Source organism: Mycteria americana, chromosome 7, assembly GCF_035582795.1.
Source record: "Mycteria americana isolate JAX WOST 10 ecotype Jacksonville Zoo and Gardens chromosome 7, USCA_MyAme_1.0, whole genome shotgun sequence".
In the NCBI taxonomy this organism is placed as follows: Eukaryota; Metazoa; Chordata; class Aves; order Ciconiiformes; family Ciconiidae; genus Mycteria; species Mycteria americana.
In genome coordinates this window covers 28,090,977-28,110,775 of record NC_134371.1, presented here as the reverse complement: position 1 = coordinate 28,110,775, position 19,799 = coordinate 28,090,977, and the positions used below count along the sequence as shown (strand labels likewise).

At 36.3% G+C, this 19,799-nt stretch overlaps 1 protein-coding gene across 2 annotated transcripts in view; it reads right to left on the bottom strand.

Moving 5' to 3' along the window:
- The window catches only part of STAG1 (STAG1 cohesin complex component), a 202,655-nt gene that overhangs the window by 106,966 nt on the left and 75,890 nt on the right, over positions 1-19,799 (bottom strand). For both annotated transcript variants that reach the window (XM_075507568.1, XM_075507567.1), the window contains exon 5: positions 19,500-19,596. In XM_075507568.1, the coding sequence (XP_075363683.1) occupies positions 19,500-19,596 (97 nt within the window). The remainder of the gene's footprint in view (positions 1-19,499; positions 19,597-19,799) is intronic.

Genomic DNA, 19,799 nt, shown 5'->3' with positions numbered 1-19,799 from the left:
TCACAGCTACTTATTTTCCTTAGAAGTCCAGAATTGTAGAATAATTTCAGTTGGCAGGAGTCCTGACTGTCAGCTAGTCTAAATGCCAAAGCAGGGCCAACTAGATCAGGCTGCCCAGGTGAGTTTTCACTAAGTGCCAGGACGGTGATCCCACAGCCTCCCTGAGCCCTTATGCCTCCAGTACTTGACCACCTCATGGCAAAAATGTTTTCCCTTACGTTAAACTGGAATTTCCCATGTTTCGTCTTGTATCTGTTAACTGTCATCCTATTACTGTGAATTTGCATGAAGAGTCTGGCTTCACCTTCTCTCTCGTTATTTGAAGAAAGCAGTAAGATCTCCCTTTGGCCTTCTCTTCTTGACATTAGCAACTTTGTTCTCTCAGGTTCTCCTCCCTCAGGAGAGCGAGGACTCCACTGAAGGCCTTCTGGAAATCCAGGCAGATTCTTTTAACCACGTCACACTTATCCACATTTCCTGCTTCAAAGAACTTCAAGCTTTCTTTCATAGAAACAATCCACCAAGCACATCCACTTCAGAAGTCTATCATTCCTTCCACTTTCTGTGAATGTGCTTGTTCCACCTACAGGTCCATGCTGACAAGACAGCTCAGCAGTCACCCACAAACATACTATCAACCTTCAACAGCCCTTCATACACGTTTTTGCCAAAGGATATTTTCTTTATCAGAGAAACAAACTTCTTGTTAGTCAATGTCTACATTTCTCCCAATACATAAAACAAACTCCATAAAACATGGTACCTCCACTTACCAGGAAGTTAGGAGGCAAAAGACAATCACAGGAGTATTATATAGCCAGGGTCCACCCTCTTTCCCTCAGTCTTTCTTGCTTCCCCTGATGAAATACTGATCCTTTCCTCAGTCCTCTGTTACTCTTATTTCTAGCCCTATTTCTCAGTGTTTCTCAGAAGTAGTAAAGAAGGGAAGATGAAAGAGAAGTCCTAAAAAAAATTACAAAAAGAGAAGTAATTATCTAGAGATCTTCAACTGATGTGACAGGCTCTAGACTCCACAAAAAATAGTACTTAATGAGAAAGAAAACAAAGCAACAACCAAAAAAGAGAAAGAGAATCCTCTACAGCACCCTTCTTGCCTCAAAGCAATAGGCCAGGCCTTTCTGTGGGCTGTGCCACACCTGGGTGTTGCCAAAGATCTGCAGACTCAGCATGCCAAAAAGGCAAGTCCCCTGCAGCTGCTGAAGGACCACCATACTCTGCTTCTCCTTCACCTGCTTCTCCCTTGAGACAACTGATCCTGTTTTACCTCAAGGAAGCTACTGTTAACTGCATGAGATCTTTTCAAATATGGCTCTGAAGAAACATCCTTGGTACAGGACCTCTACAATTTTAATTAACTGTTTGCTGCTCCGGTATGTGGAAGGAAAGGATAAGGCATAAAAGTAGTGTCTGCATTTGCAGCATCTATACAGTGCCAAATCCTATTAGCAATAGCACCACCAAACAGACCAGAACAGCTCCAGGTTTCCCAGAGCCGATCCTTACTTTTCAGAATTCCCCAGTGACCACTCTGAGAGCCACCAGGAAAACTCTGACTGGTATTTTCCCATATCATTTATTTGATGGAAAAAAAATCAGACATGTTAAACAACAGTAAAATAGATACTTTGTAAGCACTACCAACAGAGCTGCAGCAGAAAGCTGAAGAACTTTAACAGCTGGTCTGATGAAAGCTGGTGTGCTTCATAAAATGAGACCGGATATATAGAAATGTGTTTGAAACAACTTATATGTAAAACATTTTATTTCCCTCATTAAATGAAAGCCACCATCTACCTGAAAAGTTTCTATGCTTTTTTTATTAATCTGAAAGAAGGAAATGAGACTTGTATGCATTTCTGTCTGTAAGTAAGTATGCTACGTAATAAACTCTCAACTATTTGTTTAAACCAAATCTGACTGATCTTGGATATAAAAATGTTCCAATACATTTTACAAAAGCAGGTAGTTGAGTAGAAGCGAAAGAGGTCATTCAGGCCTCTTTGAACCATGTATGAACCATGGCCTCAATCCGTTAGGCTCTCTCAGCCTCTGACTGAGGCTGGAGAAAGACGGGGACACTCACATTATCAATGCTGCTGCTTCTTCAAGACAAGCTTCAACTGGAGCACACCAACCACTTCCCCAGCAGTATTTGTCCATGTAGTTTGTTTAACTTCCAAAAAGTTACAAGCTTCTTCTAAATCTTTTTTAGAGTTACATCGCATTCAGAACATCATCACTCATAAAGAGTATCTGACACTTCATGAGTACGTTCAACAGCTTTTGTACAATCCAGTAAAGCGGATCAAGACAGATACGCTAGAAATCACTCTTCATTAGTTGTGCTTCTCATGAAATCACTTATTCAGAGTATATTAAAGACTAAAGCATTTACTGACCATGATCTGTGAAAAGACAATGCAAATTTAGCTGAGCTGGCTCAAAGCAGTGCCTTTATCTTTCTCTCTCCTCATTTAAAAGTACGTAAGAGGAGAGAAGTTCTCCTTTTTCCTTCCTGCTTTGCTACGAAAAAAAAAAAATTGTTTTATTTGCTAGCATTTTACTTTTTGACTGTCTGAACACATGTATGGAGGTTTTTCTTTGTCTAAGAACATAGAGAAAATTTGAGAAACCACATGCAAAAAATACATAATCTTTGTGATTAGAAACTAAAGCAGAAATCAAGAAGTGCCAAACTTAAGATGCTCTGTGCAACCTTGATTTAGTCTCTCTGTGTGTAAACTTTGATGAGTCACCGTCTTACAGGCTGTCTACTATTCTGTCTAGCTTCATTAGCAACAGAAAATAGAACTGTTATGGAAGTGAACAGGAGTTGTGTAGGTGAAATTATTGTATCTTGGACATGTGCAGCTCTCGCTACAGCCAATGAACTAGGTAGGGAAGCGCAGGAAGAAAGAGGGTGGTCTTACAAGAAGAATTGATAGGATGCTGCAGACTGCTATTTTCTTTCACTTCTGAGTTCCTATAAGAGTCTGGACAATATAAACTATTTCAAAGACTGTCCATAATGGCACATTCTCCATTTTCCAGGCATCTACCTTGCAGTCTCATGGATGAATTTACAAAAGTGCAGCATACAAACTATTGCAACTGCATATACACTGACAGTAACACCTTCCTCCGGGTATGTAAAAACCCCTAAACTTAAGAAAAAGGGGAAAAGCTTGAATTAGCCCTTCCTTACCAGAGAGGGTAAGGAAGAGGGCTTAGGCTGGAGTTCTGCTTTTTCCTTATTGCAAATATGTATCTATTATACAAATTTAAGAACTTCAAGTTTCCATTCCATGAACTTTAAGAAATCTTCCAGGTACTCTGAGCCTAGTCATTACACAATTTGAAGCAGAATAGGAAATTAATAACAGCTATGGTTTAAACATGTAGTATGTTATCTGAAAAAAACTCCCCACAGGGAGTGGCACAGATACTGTATCCGCTGTCCAAAAAGCTTTTTATATCAATGACTCTGTGCCTGGATTAGCCATTTACAGAGCAGAGACAGGATCTTTATTTACAAGGACTTACAAAGAAAAACTAGATGAAACTCTACAGAAAAAAGCCCTTGAGGAAAATTTCTTTTTTTCTGATTGGAACTTGGCTACTATGGAAAAATAAGAGGAAGCATCATATTAAACGTGAAGTTAAAACAACACAATGAATAGTTGCTCAACATGTTTTGGCATGGATAAGAGAACAAAAGAGCACACACTAGAGCCAAAATCAGTGAAAGTCTGGATATGCTTGTAAAAAATATAATGCAAGAGGGAACTGTCACCTCAGAACTGAGAAAAAGATAAACTGCTGGAACACACACAGATCACAACAAGTGTTGACAAGACAAATATAAGTGGGAATGTGGAAAAAGGAGCAGAAAACTGAGGAAGCTCAACATATAACTTCTTTCTCAACAGTCAGTGTCTAGGATTCACTAAAGAGTATTTGAGAACAAAATGTAAAATAAGATACACCTATGTAAACTTAATAATACTAGAAAACCAAAACTTTACATAAGTGATAAAGCAGCAAGTACTGAAGAGAGCACTGAAAGACAAATAGTAATAAATAGTGGATGAAATACAAGAGGGAAAGAAGAGTTTGAGTACATTAATTAACACAAAGATAGTGGACTCAAGGGGGAAAATTAATCAAGTACCACTAAGGGAAAAGGAAAGAAGAAAAACACAGAGGAACATTGCAAGTAAGGCAGGTTGAATCTGGAAAATGGCTTAAATCCTTATTTCCAATCTCCCCTCAGATTGTTTTGGATCCTCTACTTTACAAATCTGAATATCAGAATTAGTTGAAATCGTGTGTTTTGCTCAAATTAAAAATGGCCCTGTAAATACATCAAATATTATCATGCCACTAATACTATTCTTTGTAGATATCCAAATGCAAAACACCACTTATGCAGCCACAGAATAAAGCAGCCACCTTACTCCTCTGGTTATTCTTACAGCTTGGTGGGAAAATCTTTAAAGTGGGAAAATACAAAGCAATACTTGGGTAAAATAAAATATTTTAACATAACCTACAGCTAATGTTTTATTTTGTAAAGAGCATTTAGTTTTCTCAGTATTTTGTAACAAACCACTCAATTTCTTTTTTCTTATTTTTTTTCCCCAGCTTTCAGCACTTGAGGTAATCTTTCCTGTTAAGGTTTCTTAAACCTTAAACTGGCTTAACCAGTGCTCCCTCTCCCCCACTATCAGTTTAAGATGTCTGGAAGTCTTAATATCAGGATGTCTTTACTGTAATATACTCACATTTTTAAGTTTAACCATAATGCCAAATTTTCTGTACAGTACCCCCTTTTTTTTTCTGGCATAACTACATTCTCAGCTGTAGCTCCATGTCAACATAGACTCTGACTAGTAATTGCTTTGTTGTCCTTCCCACATGAAATTTTCCTTGAAGTCCACAACAAAAACACCAACAGGTGTTATACTGTGGATCAACTGGTTGATGAAATATTCAAAAATTGAGTTACATTTTTAATTTATGGCCCTGTTCAGCAGTATATTCTGGCTCTATCATTCTGCAGCAGCTGAAAGCAGCCCCACAACATACTCATCAGATGAAATGAGTATACTGCTATTTTGGCTGTTGAAGCAAAGCTAAACCACTGGCATGTACACCCGTCTGCCTCTCTCTTCTCCTGCTTCCTAAGCTCATCTGTGTAGATATGCCCTCACAGAACACATTCCTTTCTTGTAATTTTCAGAATCCATAATTTCTTCCTTTTGCCTTATACTTTCCTGCATTTAAAGGCACAAGTTTACCTCTTCATTCTTCATTCCAATGTTACAGATGTTTCAGTTTCCCCTTCTCCTTGAATTTTCCCTATTAATGAGAACTCATGCATGCAACTAATTTTTTCTAGGATATTTAGTACTTTTTTGCTGTTATTACAGGCTGATAAGAACTAAAAAGAAATGCATAGAGCATTGCCCATTTTCAAAATGCCTGCCACCTTACATTGTTTCCATGAGATTTAAGTCTCAAAATACCTAAGGGTTAAATGCATTTTTCACAATAGCACAATTTCTCTCACTGGTTCTAATCAGAATGAACTGCAAGCTTTGCTCAACACAGGTAGGCAGAGAGGAACACTGCCAGGAGGTGAGGAGTGCAGATGCTCACCTTTCCCAAGAGCAGCTTGTTGCCTAGTCTTCCTTCAGAGCACTAGGAAACATTAGCTACTTAGTAAGATCAATTGTGTGTATTTCCCTGAAAGCAAGCTAGGGGATATCCATCTGTGCACGTTAAATCTAAATCTAAGCCCTGCAGTTTATCTCTAACTTGTCCCATATCTTCACAGCTTGGGTTTTAAACCTGGTCCATAGTATTGCTCTTGATTTTATAACCTACCATAATCAGAGCAAAGCCAACGCAAGTAAGCTCAATTATTAATACTGTATGCTACAATAAATACACTTTACAATCAAAACAGTGTACTATACTAATATGCATTACATTATACTGTACTATGCTGATATTACTGTGGTACACCGTTGATATCAATTAACTTACTCTGAATATGTTAAAATTCTTCCTTCCTTCCCCAACTTATGATTATTTTTTCTCCCTAAAATTTATTAAACACCTCTGTAATCACTGAGTTAAGTTTAGTAAGCTACCATTCATGCACAAAAGCAGTCAAAACTAAATCCACCTTTAATTTTATATCCCAATTAAGGAGGTAAAAGAAATAATTATGGCATTATATAGATAATAGGCAAAGTAGCACTACTAGGTAATCACTGGCCAAAGTATCAGACAACCAGAGCAATAAAGTAATATACCAAGTTAAACTAACTGACAATTGTTATAGGCCACCCTGTCTTTCTCCAGACCGAACAGCTTGTACTCAACAGTTATGATTCTACTCCGATAACACCTTGCGAACTGCTGAACTCAGCCACTGCCCCTTATCAGCAAACTGTTTACATCAAGGCCTCATTTGAATGCAGGTATCTAAGAACCATGAGACCTAAGATTAGGTCATAAATATTATATGAATGTAGTTTCACTCTTTAATCTTAATTTTAATACAAAGAAATAACTGGTATGAAATGAAAGAGTGGTGAAAATAGGGCTATGAGAAGTCTCTACAAAATTCCATGTGGGACAGAGAAGATGTATATGGAACGATTTGTTATGTCTCAAAAAACATTCCAAGGAAGTAGCCAGTGAACTATCAGAGAGCTAAATAAAGTGATTTTTCCACACAGCACACAACTGAAATATAATCCTACTGGTACAGGCTACCATGGAAACCAGAAAAAAAATGGACTGAAAATTAGATAAACAAATCTGAGAGTCAGAACATCCTTCACTGCTATTAGACAAAATGGTTTGCAAGTGCTTATAACGGGGCTGGCTGGTATCTTTCCTGTTTGCAACATTCTTCTGTAAGCAGCTACAAGCAGGCCAGACAGACAGTACACAGAGAGTGTTTAAAAATCTTTAGAGCTCAAGTGTACTCTCCCACCACAAAAAAAACCCAAAACAAAACTATCTCTTTGACAGAAGTACAAGTAACTCCAAATGTACACATCATAAATTAAACTCTAAGCCATGGATTTAGCTATAAATTCTCAAAATATATATACTCAATAGTGAGACATCATATGATATAAGTGAGAATAAGCTGTATTCTGCATACGACACCAGTAAGTCAAATTTCTGCATCAACTACAAACCTTCGCTATCTTGATGCTAGCCCCAGAAGACTGGAGTCTCCAGAAAAAGAAAAAAAACCCATTAATAACAAATCTTGAGAACAAAAAGCAAACTAACTCATCCAGGTTTTCTGCATCATTATCATTAAGATTAAACCCGTTGTAATTCAGATAAAGAATTCAAGACAGTTTGAATCTCTTATGATTCCTTTGTTAATCAGGACTTAAAATTCCAACCTGTTACTGAAATACCCACAAGTGGCACCAGGAACTGACTGGCATATATTTTCTTTTGTATGTTAATGGAAAGGATTACATCTTCTGGAAGGAAATTCAGTGGTAATTAGTTGAAAAGACAGTTCAACAGCTGCTTGGAAGATTACAAATCAAACTGCTGACAATCCATAAACTCAATCTTCTCATAATTCAGAGCAAAAAGCTATTCCGGCACTGGTCACTTACCCAACTCGCCAAATAATAAAAGCAAGATATGAAAACAAACTTATATCTTTCCTCTTAACCTGAAAAGAACATGGTTTGCTGATATTCTACAAATGGTGCCATACCAGGATGAAATTATTATTTCTAGTCAGGCATAATAGTTGATTTTATTTTCTTCTCTCTTTAAAAGCAAATATGTTAGCATATGTGATTCTCTACTGCAAAATTCAGTTAAGATTTTTGTTTTGTTAGGCCATAGTTTTAGAACAACCACCTCACTGCAGATTGGAAGTAACTTGTCTTCAAAGGCTCTAAAGAAAGAATTTTAATGATTTCCACTATATTCCCCACTGATGCTTGCTTCACAGGAACTGAGAATCTTCAGCTGGCTCTAAACTATAAGTAAAACCTTAAGACAGGAAATTCTTGTTACCGGATTTGGAGTTAAGAGTAGAAATGTCACTTAGCAACTTGACTGGTCCAGCAACTGTTGTCTTTTCCATTCACGTACAGTGTCAGAATCCAAAACTGACACAGGTCACAAGATCAGAGAGGCTGATTTACAGTTGCAGTTAGGATGGCATGGGATTCAATGCCTTTTTTGGTTATCAAAAAAGTCTGAAGGGAGTACTTTGAGGACGCTGGTTGAGCTCACTTCAAACAAAAGTCGTGTGAGCAATATCCTTGGAACCAAAGGAGCTCCCTACAAATACACTGTCGTATACGGAGCCACTTAGGACAGTAGGAATTCAATGGGAAACACATATGCTCTAGTTGTCAAGATCCTCTATTTCCTTCTGTTCATAACTTCGGAAAGAAAGAGGGGACTCTCTTGATAAATCCAGCTCTAACTGGAAGAAATTACTCATGTTGTTATGGGGATCCTTTGAAATATACCTGACCTCACCTGGTGCGTTAAATTTTGTACTTTTTAGTCTTCTCCACCTTAAGGAAAAAACTAGCTGTCAAAAAGGCAGCCTGTGAGAACACAGGAGTAACAGCAATCTTTTGTTAGCCTCAGAAGATGCTCTTTTCTTGAAATGCATCTGCATCCTCCTCATTAATAAAAAAAAAGTCACTTTGAATGGCTAATTAATTAACCTGACTTGAAGAATATACGATGAAAATCAAAAACAGGAGGCAAAAATGGTTTGAATCAACAGAGCAGAAAATTGCCATGCATTTATGTCACCACAAATTGAAATTCCACTACAACCACCTATTCCACAAAACTATTCTCTGCTAAACTATTTGGAAAAAAAGGATTTATTTCCATTAAATATATGTATAATCTCCTGTTATAGTTCTCAATTTAATAAATATAATGCTTCTTAGCAGCACTGCTAGGTCTCTCCAAAATGTCCTTATTACACAATCACATAAAGTCACTTGCACGATATACCATTTCCCTATGTAAACCATGTGATGTACTTGTTAATCAGCTTTGGTCTCCCAAAATGAAAATTTAGTCCCTTCTTTTAATAGTTGGCCATATAACAATTTTCTCAACACCTTTTGTGCAGAAGTGCTTTACCACATTACTTTGTTCTTATGTTTAGGAGATGCCAGTACACTGCAACAATATGGCTTTCTTTTAGAGAGAATGTAGTATCTTCCATTTTCTTCTAGATATCTTATTTAATTCATTAATTTTATTGTTATCCACCTTCCTGGACTCTAAAGTATTAGAGTCCTGCCCCTAGAGGCAAATTAAACCTCTGTAAAACTCCAGTCTGTCCTCTCTCTGGAAGAAAAACTGTCTTTAATGAAGGTTACATACTTTTGCTAGTAGTTCCGTGATTTTATTCCTAAATTGTTTCTAAGCCTAGGAGTGTGATCTGATCAGGTTTTGATTCTCACTGCATTAGCTTATTTCAGGATCTCCTTTTTGGAGATTTGTGACAATACTTCCAAAACAATTTTTAGGATATCATTAGATTAGGGGTTTTTGTTGTTGGGGGGCGGGGGAAGGGGGCTGGCGGGTGGAGGGGCTGGTTCTGTGTCTGGTTGTATCTAGTTCTGCAACTGGATGACAGAAAAACTTTTGGTAAGAGGGACTTTGTAGTTAACCCCGTTTACAGCCCTGCATAGTTGTGTAAACAGAAACTCAATTCAATCTCTAAAATAAAACTGTAATTTGATTGAGCTGCAGCATGTAAGTTACAAAAATATTCACAACTGCCCTTAAAAATGCTTGACAGAGAATTTACTGCATTTCAAATACAACTGTGCAAACTCTTAACAGCCCTCTGTTCAAATGTGTACCTCCATTTCTCATACATCAGTGATCACAGCAGATATGGTGTATTTAGTATCCTTTTGCTTGAAATACCTATCCCATCATTACCTGTGCTAAGAAATGATACAAAATAAATCATTTAGTCTTTCTGAAACTCCCAGTATTCATTAACTGCTCTTTCTACACATTGATAATCCAAGCAGATTATTATTTTTTAGGCAGGTATCTTATTTCCAACAGTTTTAAAGAACTTCTTGCTATTTGGTTTTACTAAATTTCAAGAACAATCACTTCATAATCTCAACAATTCTTTTTAAACCACTGTAATTTTTTTGTTATATCTTAGAAATTTATCACCAGTACCTCTTATCACGGAGCTACCTGCATTACTTTGTGGTTCAATTCATATAGTTGGCTAAATAATCTTGATCCACTAGTCTGCGCTGGGCATAAACATGGTCAATAGGAAATGTATTCTTGGCATACTAAATTAGATCTCAAGTAAAACTTGTTTTAGTGGTTTAATCCTTGAGAATTTTTGGATCTGATACTTCCTAGAGTCTAAAAAAAGGTTATTTCAAATAACAACATTATTGGCTATATCTATGTAGTTAAATATATCTACAATAAGTTTTCATTCCCAAAAGTTGCTAAAAGTATTTTTAGGCCCTTTTCCCATTATCACAGTTTGCTAAGTCACAACAACTTACAAGTTATGCAGAACACTTATAGTAGAGATTGTGGTAAATCTGACAAAACACATTAAAGATATTTCAAAAAATGATGTTATGACTTTGTAGAACCTTACTTCCACAACAGATGGTGCCTATTAAACTCCGCAGGCGACTCCTGAGAGAAAAGGCTTTCTAATCAGTCAAAGGTGTTTTAACCTCATAACTCTTGAGTTCATCCCTTTATGAAATCAGGCAGTTTCGAACTGAAATACCCGGTATCTAATGCTACAGGTGGAGAGTACAAATACCAGTTGTTCTAAGCTGAAATTTAAGATAATGGTGTTAACTGAAAGAAGTGCAAAACTCTCTACTGCTCACTTCTAAGTTGATGACAGTTATCCAAGAACCAGGTTCAGCTTTGCTAGGGGTTATCCGTTCCTTATTTAAACAAGGGAACAGAGACTCCTGGCAAGGGAGCTCCTCACTGTTCCTGCAAGATTTGATAATAGTTTTGTACAACTCCCTTTTCCACCCTTCCAGGTACCCAAAAACATTCTACCATGCTTCTTGCTCAATGCAAATAAGGAAAAGACGACAACATGGAGGTAAAGGCCATTTACACCATTCTTCCCTGTAATGGGTTTGACCCTAGCAGTGCCAGAAAATGCCATAACTTCCAGTGAAAAGGAGGTGAAAAATTGTAAGGCTCAAGTAGTCACGGTTCAGGTTGAAGATGATCGAGGCAATATGATCAGGTTGATATAAATAGGGAATGAAGTAGGTGGTAGTGGAATGTGAGCAGGATTGCCTCTGCTTAAGAGCCCACTTTTTCCAAATTTACATGTATCTTCTTTGAAACCCAAGTTGTTCTTATTCTTCTACATTAAGCTACTGTTGAATGCTTGCAGTTTAAGAGAATATTGGATTTGTTTTAATCACTTTCTTTGTGGCAGAGAATAAGGCTTTTTTATTAGGATGTAGACCTTTTTAATCATCCCTGTCTTTTTCTCTTCAAAGGTGATTACTGAAGTGTGTACTAGCATTGCACTTAAAATAAATCTATAGCTTCCTTAATGCAAAAGACAGAATCATAATTACAGTGTTTGCTAAGAGAAATGTCATTTTTGGAATTTAATTCCTACCCTTGGTCTGGAAAAAGTCTGACTCAACCTTCAGCAGAATTTGCATATTTGGAAAGACTAGAGAATTGAGGTGCATTCCTATTTGTAATCCAGTAAGAAAGTGCTAAGATCTAGTGGTATTTGTTGTTCATAATTAGTTCCTGTCTTCACAGAAAGTACCTCCTATGTCATCCAAAATAACATGCAGCGATGCATCTAACGCATAAGTAGAGACAAACTCATACACATGCATAATTTGCTCACAAGTCTTAGAACAATACCGTAAAAAAAAAAAACAACACCCTAATGATTTTTATCTGCGTAGTACAGAGGTATTCCTCCTGTAACAAATTTGTATTATACAGAAAACAAACTAAGCGTAAATAAAGCAGAAATGACACAGATCTGGCTAGTAAGACAGCAGCTATTCTGAATCATTAACACCAAGAGGTATTTATTGCTCTTCTCTTAAAAAGTTGTAGCATTAAAGCATCATCGATCTGAGAAAGACTTCTCACATAGTGACTCTGCAGTCACGAGTAGTACCATTTTCCAGATCCATATGTATGTAATTAAATGAATACAGTGGAAAACAAGCAGTAATATTTGAAAGCCGTACACAATCTATCTCCAACAAGCAGTGCCAAAAATAATTTTACAAGCTATGAATTCACTAAGTAGTACACAGGAGCAGAACGTAGACTTTGTTCCACGCTTACAAGGAGTGCTTTCCTTTTCAGCAGAGATTTGAGCATATTATACAGAACTGGCAGTGCAAAACTTGCTCTTAGATTATAATTTCAAAGGTAATTTGTCTTCCCTTACATTATACATTTGCTCTAAAATTTTCTAGTATCACAAATTCTGTCAATTAATTTAATAAATTTATTTTAAATTATTGTAAAGATTGTATTAATTCATATTAATAAATTAGTTAACAGCTGATTTTAAGCCAGCTTATTGTTGGTCTGCTGTCATACTTGAAACATGAATAGTCCAATATATTCAGGTAGAGAGTAATAAAAAAAAAAGTTTGGTTCAAATTAACTGTCGCTCCTGTTACCAATTCATAGGATGAAATCTTGGATTGAAGTCAGACCTCAACACAGCAGGTATTTCATTCAGATTTTGAAACCACAGACCAGTATGCCCTTCATTCATGTCTCCGGTACTGAAAGGTCAGCAAATTCATGCAGGTTTTTTTCACTAGTTTCTGAAAGTAGTATGATGCACTTTTGGGGAAAAAGATGCCATTAGTTCACAAGTGGCTACAAAATGTGATGTACTATTTCAAATATTTTTTTACACTTTCAGATCTGATTTTTTTTTTTTTTTTTTTTAAATTTTTCAAGGCTTCCTATCTCCAGAAGAGTTAGGGAGATGCAAAGCTTAAAAGACACCCACCCCCACCCCCACCCCCCAAAAAAAATTCATTTTGTAGCTATTTTTTCCATAGACAAATAAACTTTGAAGAGCTAAAAAATAGAAAAGAAAATTAAGGAAGAAAGAGTACATGAGATGAAAAGTACAGATATCATTCAGCAGCAAACAGGAAGAAATATTGAAAACCTTTTTGGTTTAAAACTGATATACACAATGAAACTAAAGCTTTAGTTTCAAGAATGTCAAATATCAACCATTTGTACTTTTTCACAAAAAATTTATTTTGATGTAACCACATTAATTGTCAAGTGTTTGATATGAACTTTTTAACCCTACCTATCTTCATTTAAAGAACTGACCTGATGAAACGTTTAATGCATGTCTGGTAATCTGATATATCTTCCACCCAAGCCAGTTAATAATTTGCATCTTATTTTCAGTTTGAATTTTATAAGCTTTCACTTCAAGATAAACACACTGTAGAAATGACCTCAAGGCTCAGAAACAAGAAGCACAAAGTTCAGATCTAGTTTATCTACACCACACGTGAAATTAAAATTGAAATTAAGTCATTTCTGTCTTTCAGTCTTACCTTCCCATTTTTGAATGTGGTTAACAGCATGTTTTTAACTGCCTCATACAGTTATTGGGGGTGTATTTATTTCTATTTTATAAATCCTTGACATTACTATGACTTAAATCATGTATAAGTATCAATTTTTTTTAATGTGTATTAGTCCTTTACTTTGCAACTTCTCCCCTATACTCACACACTAAAAAGGGATTTTGTTGAAGAAACCGTGAGAAAGCATGTTTTACTCCCTTAATAAAAACACAGGCTTCAATGCAATGAATAGCATTATTCTCTAATTTGTTCAAAATACTAAACATTTATGATATCAACTTCTTAATAATACATGAATGACTGAAGAGATAAAGCTTTAAGACATGCCAAAGCCAGCAACATTTCTCAGTAACAATTTGCAATTCCTTACGAAAGGACCATTTGCAGGAAATTATATTTATCAAGCAGTCTTCCTTCCATGCTCAATAACATCCATCTGTATAGAGTGATATTATTCCATCGATCACAAAACAAAACTGTGTACAAATAAATGACAAAAGACTAATTTTTTTAAACCATTAGTCTATTTACAATGTTATACCCCCTATTAAAATATTATTAATCAGAGTAAATAACACTATTTCCTGGCTAATTTACTTTCTGAAATCCTGTCCAACAGCAAAGCAAGCAGTTGCTTGTTCATTTCTTCTGCCAGACCGTACAATGGCCACTTTACAGTGCTTTTTCCTGGTTTTAGCCTTCAATTTCCTTTGGCAAAACAGAAACCTATTAGCTTGCCCTTAATTAAGAGCATAGAACGTTAATAAAAATCAAAATGAGCGTGCATCCTGCATTCAAGCAAGCTAACTCCTAACTCCTGCACTTGACTCAGTTTGCACAGTTCAATCACAGAATTTTTCAGAGGATCTTACTAGAATAGGTGAGGAACAACTAGAGATTCAAGCCTCAAGCTGGAAGGGAGTGTGGATCCCCAAGTGTCTGATTCACAAGGACAAATTCCATAAAGATGTCCCACTTCAAGCTCTGGGGAAAAAAGGTCATCCACAGATTCCTGCTTACTCACAATTGAAAAAACTCAACCCTAAACAACACTAGCAATCAAGGCTGACAGGTAGCAGTTTGAACATTTGTTCATTCATTTTTGATTCCACACAAGAACCTAAAGAGAAGATATTGAGGGGAAAAATAAGATATGAGAAACATCAAATGAAATTCACCTGCTTCCTTCACCAACTATTCCTAAAAACAACTTCAGTGTACCAAATCACAAAACTATTTAAATGGAGAGCTCCTTATGATCCAGAGAAGGCTACAACACTGCTAAGAATTCAACAGTAAGGGAGTTCCACCAGTTTTGTTTAGTCAGTAACTGGTGTCTCAGAGCTGTCTGATAGAGGTAAGGCTAGCAGTGGAAGCAGTGCTCAAACCACTTCTGAAGATCTGCTGAAGAATTTACAGGTTTCTGGTTTACCCATCAGAAAAGAAATGAGAGGGAAGAAGAGGGATGGCAGAGAAAGAATGGGAATAATTTCACTATATACTTGAAAGCAGTCAAGTAGTTCTCTTCAACTAGTGAGACACCTTTTTTCCCCTGCACAAGAAAGCTGCTTTTCTTACACGGACTTGATGGGTTGGTTTGTCCTTCACAGCTGAAGAGGCTGTTTCAACCACTAATTGCTTCTGGTTAGGAAAAAAGAAAAAAAAAATTATTCCGCAAGCATGGCTCTCCACCTTTAACATGTAGAAAGGTCAGAGTGCTTGTGGGGTTTTCTGTTTGTTTTATATCAATAACAGAAGGCAAAAGCAGACAGCAATGCAGATACTCAAGTCAGCTCTAAATCCATGGAGCTCCAGAAAAGGAAACAGCCTGGTTGTCATAGCAGCAGAGCATGACACCTGAGCTAATTACTCAGTCTGAGAAGCAGAGCTAATTAGCCCAGATGCAGCATCATACTGACACAGTTATAATCCTTCTGGGACCTGGGCATGCATATTGCTGATTAGACATTTCAGCTTGCTTGCAACTAGCTCAGAGATCTCAGCATAGTACACTGTGCTTTATGTAAGTGTTCAAAAAAAAAAAAAGAAAAAAGAAAAAAGGGAAAAAAAGGCAAAAATATGTTCCTACAAAGAAGAAAGCAATGAAAGAGAGCTTTCAAAAAACCCCAGAAAACTCTGAATGTTGATCTGCAACTCTTCTGCAACAGAGGAGGATGCCTGTATCCACAATGCTACAGACCAAACTACAACATTTGAAATGGAAATCGCGGTAGCATGGATATACTTCCAACCCCCAGCCAAGTGAAAGTTATTTGAAAAATCAGTTTATCATTACGACAACCTAAATTCAAAAAGTTTCCTGTTATCTAAAAATGCAAAATCCTAAATTAAGTTTCTGATAGAGAAGTGAGAAGGTAAATAAAACGCCACCTGCTTTACAGATTGTGAATACTGTGGAAAATAAATACCTACTACCAACAAACAAAACTGGTTTTTTTCAAGGACTGGAAACAGCATTTATTTGCTGGTTTTTCCAGGAAGAAGAAGTTATTTTAGAACTAACTTTTTCATCTTTCTGAGGTACCATCTGATACAAGATCCTCCCTCTAGAAGCAGCAATGCATTTTAAAATAAGGTAGGAAACAAAAAGTGAATAGGTGAATTTATCAGTCCATGTTACATTGTATTTCTGTGGCAGAAAAATGGTTAACATCATGGAGAAGACTACACAGACAAACTGTGAAAGGCAGGGATTTTTGTTGGTATTATTGAAGAAAAAAATAGCAAGATAAAGGAAAAATTCTTTAAGAAACTATTTTCAGTTCTTTGTAATCAAAATCAGCAAAGGCAACAAACATACAGATTGAGCAGGCAAACTAGTAGAAAGATGGCATAAAAAGTGATTTAACTCCTGTGCAAATCTGATTATTGAATTCAGATGCTTTTGGTAGTTCAATAGGACAAACTTCTAATTTATACCAAATGATCTTTCAAAAACCTAGAAAGATTACGGAAGTGATGCTAAAAACAAATCTCTCATGTTTTAATGGACATTACTGTATGAACCAGAACTCATAATATAGAAAGTAACTAATTAAACAGATACTCAGAAGTGTTGACAAAGGACAGAAGTGCTTGAATACTTGGTTTATATTTATTCAGTTTTAAGTTGCACAGATCTTTTAAGTTCGCCTGCAAAATAAATTAATTTTACAATTTTTTAGTATTAATAATTTATATAGCATGCCTGCTTATTCATATTTACAATAGATCACTTATCATTCCAGGAACATCTCTAAGCAAAGCTGGAGGATGCTAAGAGGTTGATTCAAGCGTATGTGTTGCCCAAGACCATGGGATAAATATATAAAAATCAATGTTTCTCTAAACAGAAAGATATTTTTGTCAGGGTCAATACTGTTGCTAAATAAAACAGTTTGGTGCCTAAAACACTTTTCACCTGCTTAAAACTTTTGAAAGAAATGTCATGCTAAGTGCATTTTACATATATTTAAGATATCAAATAATTCTAAGCAGTAGAATTTAAATAGTAGATTTATAAACCTAGCAACACTTTCAGAGTTTTCCTGAGGAACCTCCTCCCAAGCTAGTTGTCCTCCTCGCTTCAAGTGAGTGCTCACAAAGTTAGATACGTTATCGGTCAGCATTTAGATCCAACATTGGGAAAGAAGGCTGGAGAATCCGGACAGTGTTAGTGGAGCAAACTAAAAAGAAGAAAATTAAGGAATATTAAGGAAAATAAAGCAGCCATTGAGATTCACAAGGAGCTATTACTTATCAGAAATGGAAACAAACAAGAAAGTCAGCAAAATCTTTAAAGGGAAATAAAAATGTCATAATAGAGCATATAATCTTCCCATGAAAAAGCAACTTGGTCTTCCTTACAAAATACAGAAAATCCCCAGATTTCCATACCTCATTTCCATTAAGGACAGCTTAGTATGCATTTTACCCTAAGTGGGGTAAATCTCTTCTGATAAAGTTTTTACTTATTCTAGAAAACAGGCATGTTACTGGAAATTGGAAAGCACAGGATTTGATTCCTGTTTACAGCTGTTACTGCACCCACTGCAAAAATTCCAACACAGAAATAAATCCTCCAAAGACACTATAAACCCAGGGGATAAGTCATTTTTGCTTCCATTCTCCTATCATTGCCGTTTGGAACCAGAAGGCCACTAAAGCAAGCTCAGCAGAGAGATATCCCTGAGGGTACAAAGCAGAGTACTGAAAATGGATAGAAAGTCACCATTAAAAAAAAAAAATTAAAAGAAGAAAGTAAATTACATCAGCCACTTGAAGCGCTGCTGCTTCACAGCCAATAACAGAAAGCTTTTCTGGGAAGCAATTGCTTCAGCAGCATATGGTTGACAGTGGGCATTCAGCCTGCATCAGTCAGTAACAAGAGGTTTAAAAAATATGAATCTTCTGAGATTATAAGAGTGCTGCTTTCTCTAACAAGGAGAAACAAAGAAAGTAGAAATTAGAGAGCAGCAGGGGAATGAAGATATATTTATGACATGCCTCTGCCAAAAGCTTGCATCAACAAGAATAAAAACATATGGCCAAGGATCCCTTTGGTTTAATGCTGCCCAAATTCTTAGAATGAAGCTTGTAGGTTTGGGTTGGTTTTTTTTTCATATACACCTTTAGGAAAGTGTTAAAAAGCAGCAAACAGAATACAACTACTTTCACATAAGCTGCCAAACAAGTCTGAAAAATATTTTAGGGAATCTGCGTGAACAGTACAGACATTGACACAGGCTGGTAATCTAAATCCTAAGCTTCAGCCCTTTCACAGAATGCCTCCACAGCTTCAGAATTTCCTATCATCCACAAAATAACTTTATTTCCTTAAGCTATGAAAAAGGGTTGCTGAAGCTGCTGACGGCTCATATTTCTTTTCTTTGATGCTTTTAACTGTGCTTGGGACTTCACCTTATACTTAAGAAGGAAGAAAAGGGACTTCTACCCAGATCATTTGATGTCTAAAGGTATATTCCCACATCAGTTAAAAAAATGAAGAAAAAGAATTTCTGAATTGTGGGTTATTTTCAGTTCTACTCAAAGCACTTTATAGGAAGCATCAGGAAACAGTAAATAGTTTGGTTCTGGGCACTACAGAGTAGAGCTCTGTCTTTCTCTCTTTTCAAGGCTGAGTTAACTGAAAAAAGACAACAAATGAAAAATTCATTAGAAGGTACAGTGTGGCAACAGAATGCTAGAAAGACTGACTGCTGCATGCCTGGTAATGGAGACTGCTTAAATAGGGTATAAAAGGCACACCACTGGCTGCTGACTTGATCAAGTATTACAGAGGAAGAAATAAGATTGATGTTTCATCCAGAAGAAATCTTTCTTGCTAATTGAAGTCAACTGAAGCCTGACTCCTTCCTCTTCAGTTTAAAACAACCATCATTTTCCTAGAAAGAAAGAAAAAATAGCAAAGTTAAGGTATAGCTACACCTACTAATCCTTGTAATAAAAAAAATGGGAAGAAACAGAAAGGGGAAGTAAAGATACACCTACCTTTATTAACAGATCTTTTGTCTCCTTTTGCTGATGAGTAGAGAGTCTCTGTGAGGATTTGTACACTTTAGGATGACAGGGAAGTGAGAAAAAGAAAGGGTAGGCCCTTGACAAAAAAGCTTTAAATAAAATTATTCCTGAATGTAGACAATATTTCTATATAAACCATGCATATGAGGAGTACCAATCCATGTGCCTCCCACATCTTTACCAGCATTTGCACTAATACACGTTTGTATGACTCAGATTTATTCTATACAACTTGTTTCCAACGTTCTGTACCTCGACATCCTGAACACTGGATAAAGAAGTTGATTAAATCCAGAAGTGCTATGTCCCTGTCTTGTTTATATGATTCAATCCAGTCGTCCACCACAGACTGTCAAGAAAAAAAGAATACTTATCAGAGACTCTTAAAAAGTATTTTATTAAAGGCAAATGACTTATTCTTTTCAGAATATAATTTTATAACTGAGCATTTATTTTGCATAGTTATACATGTGTACAAATTCAGAAATCTATACACCTTCTCTCAGGGTGGAGACAGAACAAATATTGTTAGAGAACAGAACTATATGCATT